At 26.2% G+C, this 19,252-nt stretch overlaps 1 protein-coding gene, 1 long non-coding RNA gene and 1 pseudogene across 2 annotated transcripts; 1 reads left to right on the forward strand and 2 right to left on the reverse strand.

Moving 5' to 3' along the window:
- Positions 1 to 1,361: 1,361 nt before the first annotated feature.
- LOC114131349 (chromodomain-helicase-DNA-binding protein 1-like) lies at positions 1,362 to 10,522 on the reverse strand (annotated as a pseudogene).
- Positions 7,433 to 19,020, reverse strand: LOC114131331 (uncharacterized). Its single transcript, XM_050200995.1, has 6 exons — positions 18,609 to 19,020; positions 18,382 to 18,514; positions 17,296 to 17,395; positions 14,944 to 15,005; positions 13,933 to 14,023; positions 7,433 to 8,387 (listed from the first exon to the last, which is right to left on the reverse strand). Exons 1-5 carry the CDS (start codon positions 18,610 to 18,612, stop codon positions 14,017 to 14,019), a joined length of 306 nt encoding a protein of 101 aa, XP_050056952.1. The 5' UTR covers positions 18,613 to 19,020; the 3' UTR covers positions 7,433 to 8,387; positions 13,933 to 14,016.
- LOC126550080 (uncharacterized) lies at positions 11,075 to 11,950 on the forward strand. Its single transcript, XR_007604093.1, has 3 exons — positions 11,075 to 11,458; positions 11,522 to 11,669; positions 11,737 to 11,950. It is a non-coding gene; the product is annotated as an uncharacterized LOC126550080 (long non-coding RNA).
- Positions 19,021 to 19,252: the final 232 nt, after the last annotated feature.

Genomic DNA, 19,252 nt, shown 5'->3' on the forward strand with positions numbered 1-19,252 from the left:
TATTTTAAAGAATATTGGGTTAATTTCGACCTTTTTCAAAATTGAAACTTTGAAACTAGATTTAATTTGTTACCCAAAACCAACACCAAAGTTGAAATATTTTTTTTTTTTTTTGGTTACTTATTATTGAATTTTGGATCTCGCAAAAATTTAAGCTACCTATAAGGATAACATTTTTTTAACTGGATAACGTTCAAGTTCTTTTATACCTAATTATTGTAAACCAAACGTATGGAATATTTAGTATTAAAATTCTACTCATAGCTACTTATACAACATTTTTTATAAATTTTAACTACAAAATAATTTGCAAATATATTAGACTATTAAACTAAGTTGTGAAAAAATTTGTACTAAATTTTCAAGTATTTTGATTCAGCCAAAAACATTTTATCGATGTTTATAAAAAAAAAAACTAAACAAAAATGACTATTTCAAATGCGTATAAATAGCCTTAAAAATAAGCAAAATATTTTGAAAATTAAGAAAATTCCGATCTAAAGAATTGGAGAAAATTTAAGTATCTATATGACTTACTTGTACTTTTTGAATAATAACAAATATTAAAAACTGTTTGAGGATAAATCGTTATCGTTACGTGATTTGGTAAAAAATTCAAACGCTCATAACATTTTACCTATAATGAGGCTTCGAGTTTTCTATACAGCTATTTGAAGGAAAATTTAGTGTTAAATTGTTTAACCTTTATAGATATAAATACAAATTTTTTTATACATTTTGAACTACAAAATTACTTGTACATTTTTGCAATTTTGACATAATGACATATTTCCTAAAAATTTGAACATTAAATCTTTTTTCTTACATATTTTCATAAGTTTTTTTTTACTTAAATTACCTATTGATTAGACGATATAGTTTAGTATAGTCTACTAATAATACTAGGGGATTTAAAATGTGTATTGTTTTTGTATTAAAAAGTAAAAAACACATATTTTGGTATTTTCTTCACATAGCTTAATTTTCAAAATATTTCGCTTTTTTAGGTATAACTTTTTTAAAATTACATTTATTGTTTTCAATTTTAAAATAAATAATAATACGTGTAGTTCACCATTTACTGTTAGTCTAAATAACCTAACTATTCGTCAACAATATTTTTCTATACTTTAATAAAGAAAAAAAAATATCGAAAAACTTGCGGAGTGATTTTAACCCTCAGGACAATCCCCTAATTAATACACCTATGGTAATACTGATTTTTGACCTAAACTCATAGATTAGTATACTATATAACTATTATAACTTAAGCCCGCTCACGGATGAACTAATATTATCGTACACTTTGTGGTTACATAATTTTTTTCTATACTATAGATACTAGGTAGGCAACACTGGCAATTATACACCTTTTGTTTCGAATGGCATGTCGGAATATTCTCTATATTACTCTATGCAATTAATAATTATTATGCCCCTATGGCTGCGACTAAGACGATCAAATCTTTCACGACAAAGCCGTAATGCAACTAGGATTCCAAACATTACGAATGAATGGACTGGCCGACTGTTAAAGAATAAGAAATTGCACGTCAAGAACACCGCGTTAGTATAATGGCTCGACTTTGTGCTTTTCAATCACAAGAGCAAAGTGAGGCAGCCCGTGAAACGGCTCGGTTGGTAAAGCGAAATCGTCGAGCAAACCTCAGAGATCAACAACGACAACAACTAGATAATTTTTGACGCACAATCAGAAATTTTTCAAGTACTGTTTTGAATCAATATTTCAATCTAAAATTACAATTTACATGCACCAATGACACACAAAGTAGGTTATTATTAAGTTATGGGATTGCTATGTTGTTTAAAAGAAAATGTCTAAAATTAAAAATATATATATATATATAGTGTATACATTTAAAATAGAACAATTTAACCACCCGTATACCGATTTTTACTTGCAACGAAGTGCACGGAGACTGCTAGTAATATATTATACAATATAGGTAATAATGAAATATAATATGTAGATTTAGCCATTTTAGGTAACACTATTCGAGTATATTTTAAAACTAAGTCCTCCAAATAATTGCAGGTGCCCCTTAGTTTATATGAAATATTAACCTGCACAAAGATTTCCAAATACCAGAAATACAAGACTACTATTTTTTATTGCTTACTTACTAGTTCATAAATAACCAGATTATTTAGGTGTACAATATACCTACATGTTTAAATCTTTCGGAAATTTATGAAATGAAATTGTGGAAGTTAATACCATAAACTTTACAGTTAGATACTGCACAGGCTTTTTTGGATAGGTACCATTATTACTGCGTAATTCACTATTTTAACATTCATTACTACTATAAGAATTAATGCTATTGTAAGTATTTTCGATGTTATGGAATATGACTAAGGAAGTAAGAAACTTAATGATAATATTTAATGATGAATAATTTAATAAATTATAATATTAGTACCTAGGTAGGTAGTAAAGAAACGAGAATTTATACTAAATTAAGGAGTAAAATAGGCAATTATTATAACAATCTCGAGGGCAAATTATAACAAATTGTTCAATACTGTTTTAGTACTGAGTGTCCTGTATCTATAATCTATTATCATAGATATTAAATAATCTATTTTCTCTCTCCCATTCCGGCACACTGCCACACTCCTCTCTATTTGGTTAATATAGCAATAGCCTATCCATTCTTATTGTTGTTTTTAGAATTTGTATTAATTTGATACACACACACACACAAAAACATACATACATACATGGCAAATGCGCGCCCCCATATGCTTCTGAATATATTTTAATTTTTTTTTACATGGGACGACCATAACCACTTACTAAAATAAACAACAATATTTTACATTTTTTATAGTTATTTATTTTCTATATTTATATAATGTTATGTATAAAAATAAAGTATTTACAATCAATGTTCAGTAATGAAGTCTAAATAAGAATTAATAATAATATGTTTTGGTACAAGAAAAATTTAAAAATTGATTTAATATTAAATTAATTTTTAAAGTATAAGGTAATAACTAATAAGTATAGTATTATTAGTATTAATTATTTTAAAACTTATACAAAAAACAAAAAATTGCTAGGAATTGTTTCGAAGTCTTCCTTCATATAGTCTCTTCTGTATTCTAATGCAGGAGTGTGCCAATCAGCAGAAACACTATATTGAGGTAAGCTCAAGTATTATGTAGAACCTGAGCGACTATACAATTCGGGAGCATAGAAATTAGCTGCAGCAGCTTGTCCATAAGCAGCGTAAGCTTGTTGATTGCTGCAAAAAAAAATTTTAATTGATGATAACTTATTATATTAATAATATCATATCTATTAGTATTATAAGATATTATAGGCTATACAAACCTAATTTTGTCATACAATCGCATATCAGAATCGATTTCCCTTTCTCTTTTCCTGAATACAGGACGACTACGATAACTATTGTCATAAGTAACTTTCATGTCTAGCATTAGAGTCGACTCTACTTGATGAAAACCTTAACAGTAAATTACATAATCACATGTAAAAAATAAATGACAACAATTTACTATTAATTAACCTTCTATTATCGTTTCGAATATCACTTCGATTATCACTCGTAGAATAAGGTGTACTCCTATTTCTATGATGATAGAAATTCGCTTGATATTCATTACTGCTTTGATCGTAATATGATCTAGTAGCATTCGAGAAATTAGTAGAACTTGGAAGCGTAATTGGAATAGAATTTGGGGTTGTTAACAAAGCATCTGAATTACTATTTGAAGTTCTTTGTTTTTTACTTATTTTTTCTAAATCATCACTATCACGTGATTTTCGTTTTAATGATGCTTATGAATCTTTAGTTACCATCTATTAAATTTAAATATTTATATATATTTTTTTTTTTTTATATAATTTTATTAGAGAATATACAATCTATACCCAGAGGCATAATAAGAATATGTGCTACACTTCATTAAAAAACATGAATAGGGTGAGGGAAGAAACCATCCAGTGATCGCACTTCCTTTTGCTTAAAATATTTATATTTAACAATGATTTTTAATTTAATCAAAAAAAAGTAATTAAAAATTAATACATTTATATTAAAAACTTACATTTTTTTTGGAGTTTTTTATCTTCTTTAGATTTATCTCTAATTTTGTCTTTGTTTTTATTTCTATTTTTTACTTTATTATCTTTTTCAAGTTTTTCAGTTATACGTAATCCTCGTTGATACATTTTTAAAAGTTTTTTATAATCTTTTTCGGTAAATTTTGAGACAAAAAACAAATTTCTGTTAAAATTAAATAATTATCTTTAGTATAAATCCAAACCATTAGTAATTAATAAGATAAATATACTAAACCTTCTCCATTCTCTTATTTTATCCGGGTCCTTATATTCTTCTAAGCATTTACCAATGTGTGAACCTATTTCTATTAAACATTCTTGCATATGATTTACATAATTACATAACGTAATTCATTTTTCTTTTCGTCTGGATCATCTAAAGCTTTTAATACTTTCTTCACTGGTCTCATTTTTTCTTTGCACTATTAAAAGCAGATACCTCATAATAGTTCATTAAAAATTGATGAAAATTTTTTTTTTATACTGATAAAATATTATTTATATAACAAATGCCTTTGAAGAGGAGAAAAAATAATTCATGAAAAGAACATTCTTTTCAGTATGAAAACCATAAGTCCATAAAATTTGAACTCTCGAATTAAAAAGTAATATTAGATTTTGGTAAAAGTTTTTAAAATTATAAGTACCAAAACTAATGAAGAATTTGGTGTAAAAATTTTAAATCTTAGATATAAAAGAACGTTTCTTTCTACTTTACAAATTATAAATTAAGACAATTAAGTGGAGTAACGAATGTATTGATTAGGTGTACAATGTGATTTTGATTTTTATGAATGTGTAGACAATAAGAATTTGATGAAATAGTTTGATTTTCAACTTGGAGTTGCTTTAGGATACAAAATTTAATTAATTATTAATGGAAATTATTATGCAAAACTAGTTTTTAGCAAAATCGATTATGTTTTTTGTTGTAATTCAAAAACAAATATTCCTAAATACTTTAAATTATCATTAAATATTCATATTATAATTTTCAATGCACAAGAATTTTTTTTAAAAATGACAATAAAAAAAATACAAATGGATTTTTACCCATGAGCTTGAAAAATTGAATCAAGATTTCTATTAAGTTGTTCATTTTCAAATTAAAATATAAATTTTTTATCTATATTTCAAATGTCTGTAATAATAATAATAATACTATTTACAAAAAGCTCAAAAACTTGTTGGATTTTGTCAAATACTGTCTTTTTCTTAACTTTAATTATGAAAAATACTTATAATTTTTGAATTAGTTTCAAGAATTAAGAACAAATATACCAGGAACTATCTCCAAAGTTAAAAATCAAAGATTTTTTTACCACTCCATAAGGTGAAGGAAAATAGGGGGAAAAGCATCTATATAAAATCAACATATTCCTTTACTTAGAATCTAATATACTTAAATAAATAAAAAATAAACTCACCTCTGAAAATTTTTTTTTAACAACTCAATGATATCATCTACATTTACAGTCTTTGGTTCACTATTAGCAGTGAAATGCATTGGACCTGTTTTAGTGGCTATTTTACGTTTTTTTCTTTTTGGAGGGAACCTGTCAATCCAGATTTGATTAAATCATTTATTAAATTTTTTTTGATTTCAATTTATCATCGTAATTAGTAATCAATTTTTATTTGGTTTGCATTATCAGTACTATTGTCATCAATTATTTTTCTCGATTTTCCTTCTTTTATCTTATATGCCTTCTTAGGTTTTGATTCACCTTTAATTACTACTTGAGTTTTTTTTCAATATCTTTAGTAAATACTCAATACGAGTTAATAAATGTTTAGCTTGAGGTTTCTTATCTTCATTGGATAAGATTTTGTCACTAAGGCCTAATGCAGTATCAATTTTAATAGCTTCCCGCATTAACCTAAGCCATAAAGATAAATTCCTATTAACAATTTCGAATCATCAGTTATGTCCCAGTCAAAATCAAAATTAGCTGATTTGACATGTTTCAAATCTAAAGTGAACTTCGATCTTTTTTCTTCATTCTTCATATTATCCAAAATATCCAATCCTTTACTACAAGCTAGTACACTTTTAGCATTTACTGCCACACCACCAAATTTTATTGAAGGTCCCCTATTTTTTTCTTAATACCATCATCATTAGTAGCATCAGATTATTTTTCTGTATGCTCACTATTTTACATGATTCGTGACATTGATCTTATAACATTTGAATTATTAATTTTAATTCTGATTTAGGTTTTTTTTTTAACATCAGCATCACCAGCTAAAACATCAATGTGTTTCATAGGGTTGGGAAAACGTTTACAACTTTAAATCAATTTTCGAATCTGAAAAAAATTTTAAATAAATAACAACTTATTTAAAAATATATATAATAAATAATATAGTACAATATTTTACATATTTTGTTGGCAAATGGTTATTTAACTACTTTTTTAGTTCCAACATGTGGTTTTTCACATTTTCTTAGTTGATCTTCATCACTGCCATCATCAGATTCATCTTTCTTTCTTTTCCTTTCTTGATTCAGTTTTTGTAATGTTTTGGGAGATAAATAAAGATATCCTATTTCTTTAGCCTTTTCTTCATCCTCAGTTTTTTTTTTTAATGATTCAGGTATTATTTCCTCCTAAAATAATCAAACAATAATTATCTTTAAGACTATTAAAAATTATAATCTATGTTTGTTTGTTTTTTTACCTATTCTTTATTTTTTTTATTCATTTTGAGCCTTAGGTGACTTATCAGCAATATATTTTTCTTCGTCAAAAGTAAAACTAGCTACTTTAAAAGCAGATAAAAGTTCATTGCCAACAGTTGTTGGTGATTCGTCAAGTGTTTCAGCTATTCTCAAAATTTCATCAATATCACACTAAAATCAATAAATAATAAAGTATTAATTATATTTATTATCAAATTTTTAGTATATTTTATGTTTGTATTTATATCTTACTAAAGGTTCTTCGTCAGCACCAGTATCATCTTTGAATAGTTCTTCTGCACCAAATTTTAATATAACTGTAAGTTCATCTTTGTTAAAAGGAATTGATACATTTTTTGATTTTTTGTCTAAAAAGGATGACTAGTAGTATCCATTCTTTGAATTACCAAATGATCCAAAACCATTTTTTGCTTTGCTCTTTCTACAATATCTTCTTCAATTGATCCTTTTGTAACCATTCGATAAATATTAACTTGATTTTTTTGTCCAATCTTATGAGTACGAGCTTGGGCTTGTAAATCATTTTGAGGATTCCAGTCTAAATCAAATATAATAACTGTATCTGCAGTAGCTAAATTAATACTGAGTCCACCAGTTCGAGTTGATAATAGAAAAAAAAAAAATCTTGAGATCTCTCGGCATTAAAATGTTCTAATGCTTGTCTTCTTACATCACCTTTAATGCTACCATCAAGTCTTTGAAATGGCAAATGGCGATAACTTAATATTCAGTAAGAATATCTAAAATACGAACCATCTGAGACAAAATCAATTCTCTGTGGCCAATTTCTTTCAGACGTACTAACAACTTATCGAGTAGCATAAGTTTTCCAGATCCTTGTAATAAACTCTAAATAGAAATACAAATATTTTAACTTTATTTCTAATTTGTATTAACGTAAATTATTATCACCTGAAGATTGTCATCTGCTATGTTTTCATTCCACGATGTAGGTAAAATTAGGTTTAAATGTAGGTTTTATCTACATCGTGATTCATTCTCTTAAGGTTTAGTCAAAAGAGCATGATTACAGATTTTTTTTAATTTTATCATAATATTTAAGAATATTGTTAACGATCCTTTAAATACTTTTCTTAAAGCATTACAATTTTTAGTTAAATTCTATTTGTAATATTTTTTTGTACAGGAGTCATTTCTACACTTGATATTTGTTCAACCGATTAATCAAAAACGATTAATATAATACAAAGTATCTTTACATAATATAAAAACATATAACATTTTAATATAAATAGTTAATCATTATCACTAACAGAAAAACCAAAAACATTTTATAATATTACTTTGGCTGGTAATGACTTTTCTACATCTTTTTTAACACGGTGTAATATATATGGTCCAAGTTGTCTATGATGTTTTGTATAACCTTTACTTGCTGCATTGTCATGCATATGCTCAAACTCTTCCCAGTTATTAAATCTTATTTTACAAGCGAATACATAAAATATACAAAAATAAAATAAAATATATAAACTACTTACTTTGCACGCATAATGAAATGCAACAATGCCCACAGTTCTTTTAAATTGTTTTGGAAAGGGGTTCCTGTTATAAGTAACCTCTGATTAGTGTCAAAACTTTGAAGAGCTTTGTATAAAAGAGAATTATTTTTTTAAACGATGTGCTTCATCAATCAGTAAAACAGCCCAACTAAGACTATTTAAAAGCAAACTATCTTTAAGAACAATTTTATATGTAGTAAGAATAGCATTAAATTTTAATCTTTTAGAGCTCTCATAACACCATTCTGTTTCACTTATCTGTTAAAAATAAAAGTAAAACGTAGTACATATGGTACGTAAAAAAGATAAATTAGCATAAATATGTGGATAAAAATTTATATTTGGATATCTAATTTTTTTTAACGTTGTTTATATAACATACATATACCGGGGGTTGCATCAACAATCACTCAACATTAAATGAATTACTAATGATCTAATAGGTCCCATGATTTAATCATGATTGGTTTATTGAATTTTATTGGACCATAAATTAATCAATTTTTTATGTAGTCCAAAATCCAAAATTTATATTGAAAATAACTTAATAAATTACTCACTATGTTACGAGATTCAACATCTCCAATATATGTTACAATGTTTATATCAGGAGCCCATAAACTGAACTCTAGTAGCCACGAAGGCATAGTTGATAGAGGAACAACAACTAGGAATGGACCATGCATTTGATAGTTGTGAAATAAATAATTAAGAAAACATATGGTTTGAATAGTTTTTCCGAGGCCCATTTCATCAGCCAGAATTTCAGAACTGTCTTTGCACCATGAATAAATAAGCCAATCCACACCATGTAATTGGTAATCTCGAAGGTTTCTTAACAATAATTAATTTACAAATGATTTTACACAAATATTGACTTTAATATTTTTAATCAGTACATAAACCTCATCATAACCACCAAAATACTCAGGTTCTTCAGAAAATTGAACAAATTTTGGACGATATTTTAAAGCTCTACATGCTTTAGATGGTGTTCTTTTTGAGCCCTCGCGATCTCTGAATTCTTTTATTTTTTGAGGCCACTTATGTTCTATTAAGGAATCTACTTTCTATGTAGCATCACTATAAGGCAAATATTGCCATTTTACATAATATTCTTATTGTGCTGGATTTTTAGATTCTCCTATACATTCGTAGATATTAATAAAAATTTTTTAATAAATATTAAAACTATAAAAACTTTACTATATAGTATACTCAGAAAATGATAACTTATTATCTTCAATTAAAATTTTGTTTATTAACAAAATGTATATGAATTAATACTTGTTTAATTTCAATAATTTCAAATTTACCAAAAAAAAGTTTCATAATAGATCAATAATTTATATTCAATAAATATTTTTAACTGCTCTCTAATATAAGTATAATGTCATTATATCTGTAAAATATTGTTTAGTAATAAAATTAATATCTATTATTCTTTCAACAATATTGTAGCTTTTTAATAAATCTTGTTTAAGTTCAAGTTTACATTCATAATATACAGAATCTTCAGGTATTATTTGATTATACCATGCACCGACAGAGTCTTCACGTTTCACAAAATTATCAATTTTCTTAAGCCCCGTAACTTCTTGAGTCAAAAGGGAATTCATAGACTCTCAAGTGTTATGAATATGTGACCAACCCTTCCATTTGATCAGAAACTGAGTCTCTTTTTCATTAGGATCACAGTCAATATTAGGATCTCCTTTCTCCTCAATTGCATAAATATAGTTGTTATATTTCCTACAACACCTATTTTGCCTTGCCTTCGAGACGAAACTTTTTCAATTGTTTCAGAAGTATCAGGTGGTTCTTCTTTCTCTTTAACCTCCTCTCTTTCCAAATAATCATCACTATCACTCTTTTCACTTTCTTCTTTATAACTAACTGTTTGTAGTCTTTGACGAGTAGTTCTTTAAAAATAAAACAAAATATATTTTAATTTAAAACTTTAGTAAAAACTAAATCTATTACCAATCTTGATTTACTAGCATCTTCATCATCACGGTTAGCACTATAACTATAATTTTTTCTTTCATTAAAATGTGGATTAACACCGGAATAATAAAAACACTCGACGGATACGCCTTGTATAGCTAGTCCATGGGAAAACACCGTGTATAGCCCTAACCTTAGGGGGCCAGCAATGCCACTTGCTCGCTCGGACATTCATAACAAAAATATCCTTCGATTTGCTATATGCATCACCATTCACCACCTAAGGTAGGTCACAGGAACGGGTTATCCATGGTCATAGGGTTAAAAAACGATGCCCATAATTTTGCTAACAACGGTTGGTAATAATTATTAAATAATAGTTATTTGGTTAGGTAGTCGCGATTGCCTGAATACGACGGTCACGGCAACGGCCGGTAATCGGGATAACTGAAAAAACTATAAACCTAAGTTTTAATTTACTTCTATATAAGAGAAATTAATTTGATTTTTTTTACAAATATAAAAATTAAAAACATACATATTCCTTATGCTAAATATCAAAATCAAATATTGTTAAGCCTACTTATTTTTATAAAATATATAGCTATATAATATATAAAAAAGGTTGTGTTAGCTACACTATTTATAACTCAAGAACGACTGGACCGATTTGGCTGAAAATTAGTGGAGAGGTAGCTTAGAACCCGAAGACCGTTAAAGGATACTTTTTAAAGTGATAGACTCAACCCCTGGGGGTGCTCATACAGACATTTTGAAATTTACGATGGAAACTTAAGTTATTTGTTTTAATTTAGTTTGGTTGCTATTAGTTACAATATTAATAATTAATAATTAGCACGAAAGAAATTATTATCCCTGAATTTGTTAATATTATTTTTTATTATTTGTTTCCATGGTCATCGATGAATCAACACAATGCATTACATTGCCAACAAATTTCTGTAAAACAATGCCCAACGGCAAAGACCAATGAGTTAATTGACAAAGTTTTTCCAAATCTACCACAAAATTACAGAAATCGTTAGTGGTTCAGTGGACGGGCTATATTGGCAGCCAACAACTATGATGTAACATGTAAATGCAATCAATATCACCACTCTAAATGAAATTCCAGGCGACACGACAACGTACCAGTCCATCGATAACGTAATGAATAAAGACGAAGTTGTCAATAACCAATTGAATTCTTAAATTCACTTGATTTGCCAGGCATGCCACTGCACATTCAACATTTAAATTTGGCGTGCCTATCTTCCTATTCTTCTACGAAACATCAATTCACCACGACTCTGCAACGGTACCAGGCTTTCAGTGACAAAATTGATGGACAAAATTATCGAAGCTACAATTTTAACCAGTAAGTATAGATATGATATAAATATATGATAGTAATAGATATGCCTTTCAAATTCAAACGTTTGCAGTTTTCATTGCGACTCGCCTTTGCAATGACCATCAATAAAGCTCAAGTACGATCGCTACAAGTGTGTGGACTGAATTTAGAAAATCCATGCTTCTCACATAGAAGCATGATCACAAGTCAGAAAACCTTCAGATTTATTTATGTACGCACCAGAAGGAAGAACAAAAAATATTTTGTACCCAAAAGCACTTAAATAAATATCATTTAATTGAATACTTGAAGTTGTCAGATTTGTTTCGATAAAACGAATAAAATTACATAATGATATACTAAATTGAATATCATTGTAAGATTATTAATTATTAAGTATATTTTAACTGTTATATCTCGAATCTCAATGTGTAAAGAAATATATTGCTAGCATAATATTAAAGGTAACGAATAATTTAACACAGTTACAGGATTTGTAACGGTCCACGAAGTGCACGGGTTCAGCTAGTGTTACATATATAAAAAATATAATGTAAATAAAATATGAAATTTATTGTACAATCTTTATGTTGAATAACACAAACCATACAAATTAAATATTATTGATACGTTGTTCAACAAGATGTTTAGAATATTAGAATGAATAGAAATTATAAAAATGGAAGGTTCATATTAGTATTAATTTAAAGTAGGTACCTATGTATACCAACTCCAACATAAAATGCAGGATGAATAAGTGCATAAAAATGCTAAAACTATATTTACAAGATATCTACTACTTATTTACTTAACTTATACACAAAATTATCATATTATCAGAGTAAACTAAAATACTATTGAAATGTTGGTATGTTTTCAATAAATACATACTTAAATTAAAATATAATATGTATATGTATATAAGGGATGGCTTAACTATTTTTGGACACGATTTACTAAAAATATACTTCACCTTAAGGATCGACTTCTACAGAATTTTTTTTTTTTTTTTGTTATTGAATAATATAATTATGATTAATTATTAATTATGTAAGAAACATAGGGCGGATGACCCTAAAAATAAATTCTTACATGCTCGACTTTGAAATTGTCCATGCACGACCGAACGAATGGTCGATCGCGATCAACTGTTTGGTCGCCTTTAATGTTATATAAATTATATACCATGTGTCCCAATAACAGGGTACACTTTATCACTCATTACCCTTTTAATGTTTTTCAACTCTGTTCGCGGGACATTAAACTACACTTAAAGATCAAAATTTCCTATGAGTCAACAAAATTATTTTAACTCAAGTACTTCGCGTATGCGTAACAAAAAATTATTTTTTAAAACGGCAATCTCTGTTTTAAATATCATTTTCGGATTGATCGATTTTTTCAAGTGATTTTGATGCATCAACTTCTATTGTAAACTCAAAATTAACTAAATTAGAACTAAAAGTATAATTTTAAAATCTTATTGAATTTGAATATTTTTATTTTGAACTGTACGTATTATTTCCTTCTAAACACCGTGATGTAATCAAAATTATTATGATTAAAGTAATAAATTATGAATTCAATATATTGTTTAAAAAGTCCCTCCGTTGTGTAGAATCGTAATAGTATCTAATTGATATTTAAACATTAAAACATTTATTTTATTTATAATTGTGCGTATTTTTCTTTACATCAGGATTAAAATAAGGTATCTATTAAAGTAATAATGGCTTTTGAACAATTTATTGAACAGTAAATGATGTAATTTCTCTAAATTAAATTGTAAGTAAAAATGTATAGTATTGCTGAATAAAATAAAATAAAAATTTAGAATTTTATTTCCTAATAATACATGTTTAAATTATGTTATTTCATAATGTGCGTAACAACAAAATTAAATAATAATTCATAAATATAATATGTAGTATTATAGTATGTTATAGTAAATAATTTATTACTTAAATAAACCAGGGCCCTCAGAGTTCAAGATCTGGCACTGGTCCCGGTGCAAAAAGTTTAGAGGTCCCTAATTTAAAAATGTTATAAAAAAGCCACAATTTTACAATTATGATAACTAAACAGTTACAAAATTATAAAGTACAAACTACAGAGTATAATAAAATAATTAGTATATTATTATCTACAGAATATAGCCACTAGTCAGCATCAAATATAATAGTGAAAAGTAAAACATTAAGACGTTGTTTTTAAAACATTTTTTTTCCTTGACTACATTAGCAAAATTGTCAATTATCTAATTAATATTTAGAGTCTTGGTTCTTACCTTCAATTGATGTATCAGCATACACGATAATGTAAAAATAAATACAAAACAATCGATCAAAATTTCACAATTACAATTCACTATTTACCACCTATGGAAAAATGAGAATAAATTAAATATACTTTCAAAATAAAATCCAATATACCATCTTAAAAAAAACAAAATATACATTTTACAAGTACCAATTTTTTAATTTTATAGAACTCAATATTTATAATATCGGGCCCCTCCAAATATTTTAAAGTCAGGGCCCCGGTACAATGTACAGCTTGCACCGGCGGTTTATCAGGCACTGGGTATGGTACAGGCATATCATTGATTATAAATTATACTATATAAAGTCTTTATAATCATATTGGTAGCAGTGGGTAGCACACATTGTTTATTTTAGACCAGTTATCCAAGGGATATCAAAAATTTTTAAGGGGATATGCCATAAGAGTAAATAACAAAAGGAATTAAAAATATTGTATATATATTTCCCCCATCCTTTGAAATTAACACTAGACTCACACAGAATAATCTTTGGAAAAAATCCCAAGAAAAGAAATTATTAGTTTAAAAATAATTAATAAATACTTCCTGTGTGATAATAAATAATTTGAATAATAAAACAAAAAGGTATAAAGGAAATAATTTTGGGATTATTTTATAACAAAAGTAAGAATTAAAAATTTATTTTAATAATAACTTAGCTTTAAAAAATTGAATACAAAACTTAAGGCTATAACCACAACCACTTCATATCATACTTAATACTATGATATATTTATAGTATATAATAGATATGAATCTATACATTTATATTCGTTAAAAACTATTAAATAAAATAATGTTTTATTCAAAAAATTGTAAAAATAATTTATTTTTTAAAACATATACTTATATAAAGAGAAAAGATAATTTACATTTTATTATTATATTCACTATTCAGAGCTTTTTTTTTTTTAGAAAAATAATGAAAAAATGTATTATTTTTTTAACTATTAATATTTAATTTATTAAAATTACTTATTAATTAATCTTGAATTAAGCATTGCAAGTGCTTTATTGTGGACTTCTTTGTTCTGCTTCTATAAAACAAATATAATAGATAAGTATGTACAAATAATTAGTTCAAAATTCTAGATTTTACATAATTTTATAAAAATTATAGTGAATTAGATATTTTAGAAAGTATTAAATGTATTAGAGGCCAAGACACTTAAAAGTTGATTTTTTTTTTGATCTTGAACAGTTTTTTTTACTAATGATATGTTTTTAATCAAATTAATGATACCTATAATGCTTATTATTTAATTATGATATTTTGAAGAAAACAGTCTGTGTACATAGTGTATTATTGGAAAGGATGATAGTCATGTAGGTTTATAATTACACAGTATCATCTCATACTTATCACTGAAAATATTATCTGTCAGTCATTAAAGATTAATATATTAATATATTTATCAGAACACAATAAAAAAAAAAAAGCGGGCAAGTGGGTACCGTTCTGCTGTACATTAGGGGGTGGGGTTGACCTCGAACTAGGGTAGGTTAAATTTGAATGCAATGATAGGTATCATTGTATACGATAAACGATTCTGAACGAAGATGATTTGTCAGCCTAGGATATAATTTCCAGTGGTTGGTGAAAAAGGTGGTTTATGTTTATGGCCTGAATACACCAAAATTTAAGTTCTTTTATAATTATTGTAAGCTTAACTTATGAAAAATCTTGTATTACATTTTCTACTCTTAGCTACCTATACAAACATTTTTATGAATTATACCTACAAAATAATTTGCAAATATTCATAATTTTGACGAATTTTCGTCAAAATTTGAACTTCAAATGCTAATAAAAAAAAATTGTGCCTATGTATTCTTATAATTTTTTAATCACTATAAGAATAACATATGAGGAACTTTGTATAAAATTTTCAAGTATTTTGATAGACCCTTCAAAAAAAATTTTTCAGAAAAATTGAAAATTTCAGTTGTCTATAAATAGCTCAAAAAAACTCAAAATATTTTGAAAATTAAATCAAGTAAATAAAATGCCAATTTAAATAACTGGTACAATTTTCAAGTATCTACGACTTATACTTTTTGAATTATAACAAATATCAAAAATCGTTTGAGGCTAAACCGTTATTTAACGCGGTTTTGTAAAAATTTAAATTTCAAACACTCATAAAAATTTTTTGTCTGAATCCGGTAGAGTTTTATTTACAGATATTTGAAGAAATATGTATGGAGAACCTTGTATCAAATTTTCAAAACTTAGTTATAAAGGAAAAAAATTTTATGATTTTTCAACTTCAAAATTACTTGCAAATTTTCGCGTTTTCGACAGATTTCGTAAAAATTTGAACTAAAAACGCTTATAAAAAAAAATTCTGACTAACGATTTTTAATTTTTTTTAACTACAATAAAAACAACTCATAAGGAACCTTGTATTAATTTTTCAAAACTTTTTGGTCATCCAAAAATTTTTTATCAACACTTAAAAAAAAATTTCTCAAAAAAATCGAAAATTTCAGTGGTCTATAAATAACTCAAAAAGTCAAAATTTTTTGAAAATTTAACTATATACAGATACCACTGACATTAACATTTGGTGAAAATTTCAAGTATTTTCAGCGATTAGTTTTTGAATTACAACCATAAAAAAAAAATCGATTTGGTCGAAAACTGGATTTGCGTAAAAATTCCCGTTTTTCCGTCATTTTTTTTTTTGTTTTTCTCGATTTTTTTGAAAACTGTTGGAAAATGTTAACTTTTTACCTCTATAATGCACCAAGAATATTCACTTTTACATCAGAAACCATCCCCATAGTTTGAAATTGGAGCATTATTTCGACTAGTTATGCTGTACACAGACACAAAAAAAAAAAAAAAAACACACCATTGTAAAATCAATACATTCATCACTTCGTTCAGAATCTAATATTATTTATAATTCTAGGTTCAATATAAAACTGTAAAAGTATCTTTTTGTGTCCAAGTTTCTTATTTTTATGCTTATTTAATATTAATCAAAATTATGGAATAACAAAAAGTTTAAATTTGATCAGGACACTGTAACATAATTTTCAAAAGAAACGATTACCCTATATAATATGTACTAAAATATAGTAATGTCATTCAAATTTCAAATTTCAAAATATAACACATTTTTATAGTACCAATGAAATAGATATCGCAAAATAAAATGTGTTTATTTTACTCATATTTCATAAAAAAAATTAACTAAATAGATAAAAAATTATCATCTAAGCTATTTCACTGTTTTAAATTAAAATACATACACAAAAGCTGTTCTTAATAAATATAGAACATTGAATAAAAATAAAATTATCCAATTAATAACTTACAATATTTTTAAAAAAGATATCCAGGTTATTTAAATTTTCATTTTTGCTCATTCTCATATAGTTGAATGACTTCAAACTGTTCATTATTATTGAAACATCTCTGCAATTATAAAAAATTACATAGGTTAATAATAGTAAATATATTTTAAATAACTGATATTTAATAATATTTATTAGTCAAAATCTACTTTATTATAATAATGTTTGTATTACTACCATAGGTGACAACAGAATTTTTTTAGGAGGGGGCAATTTTAGGATTTGATAGTAAATAGTAATTTATTTCAAAACATTTAATTAAAAAAATATTTTTGAAAAGCCTTGGGGGGGGGGGGGCAAATTTCCTATCTTGACTCCCCTCCAAGCGCCTATGATTACTATGTCCAGTGGCGTATTTACGGGGGTGGTCCAGAGGTAGTGGACCCCCCCAGAGGAAAATAACCGATACATATTCCTGCAGTATAGTTAAGTAATAAGCATAGATATTGGTATTGTATGTATTCTGACGACAATTTCCAAGTTACGGCTAAATATAATGTGTGATAAAAGCAATAGGTATATAGTTATCATAGTTTATATAAATTACTTAATTATGTATAATCTGTGGACCCACTAAGAAAATTTTTGAAAATACGCCACTGACTATGTCAATAACAACTAACTTATTGAAAATAATGATGTATTTGTAACTTACAAATTGTAAGATAGCTATATGTTTACTAAGATAGCTTACTAAGTAGTTTTGAATAGTAGATTGTAGATAATTATGCTAAATATTTAGGTATAGTTTTAAAAGTATACCAAATATTTATGTCCAAAAAATAGAACCACATTTAATCAAGAAAGACAAATAGTATATTAGACAACATAATTTAATATCACAATAAAAGCAGAGATATCTAATTTTATTTTATATTTGAGTCATAAATTAAATGAGAAATTTAGAAGTTTTAAAAAATATATGTATATTAGCATTGTTGTAAGAATTTGAAACATATAAATACACATTTTCATTTTAATACTTCTTTAAGACTTTTGTAAGAAATAAATAAATTGGGATATTAATTATTTTTAACAAAAAGTTACCTTGAATTATATTTATCTAAAATAATGGTTTGTCCATTTTTTTCTTCATTATTTATAGTTTGACATTTTTTAATCCCCTCTAGGGAAAGTAACTTAAATTGTATAAAATTATGTAAGTCCTCTACATTTTCCACTGAAAAATTTAAAAAACAAAATTAACAAAATCAAATGAATAGTTAGGTTAATCCATAACTAAAAGTAAAACATTATAGATATTATATACAGACCCATTTTGTATATTTTGAAAGTAATAACTAATAATAAAAATAGAAAAATCAGTGAATCACAATTAAATAATTATACCAATTAATATAGGTATTAACTATAAATAACAGTATAACACTATAGGTACAGTATTATAGACAACAAATAGGTAAATTTAATTTGACACTTATTTTAAATTTAAACGTTAAAGCACATATTATATTAATTTGTAGATATATGAATAACAATCTGTAATCATATTCCTAATCTATGGTTAAAGTGGTTAAACACTTGTTACAGTCTGATTATGAAATTAAATAAATTTATGAATAATTTAAATAGAGCATAGTAAATTAATAACAGAATTCTACAAGCTGTAAATTCTGTGGTAATAATATCAAATACATATATAATCCACGGCAGTGAGATAATCTATAGCATGAAATTAATTAATTAATTCTGTGATAAATGATAATATTATGAATTCTTGATAAAAAAATTTACGTTTTCGAATAACGTCCCTTCTTCCTTGATAAATCATACGGTTAAATTGCCACTGGTAGCGCCTCGATCATTAATGTAATAAGGATTATAGGAAATGGTGTTTTAAGACGTGAGACGTGACCACAAGAGTAAATTGTGGCCTGTGGGTCTATGAATGTGAATA

The sequence above is a fragment of the Aphis gossypii genome, chromosome 2 (genome assembly GCF_020184175.1).
Source record: "Aphis gossypii isolate Hap1 chromosome 2, ASM2018417v2, whole genome shotgun sequence".
In the NCBI taxonomy this organism is placed as follows: Eukaryota; Metazoa; Arthropoda; class Insecta; order Hemiptera; family Aphididae; genus Aphis; species Aphis gossypii.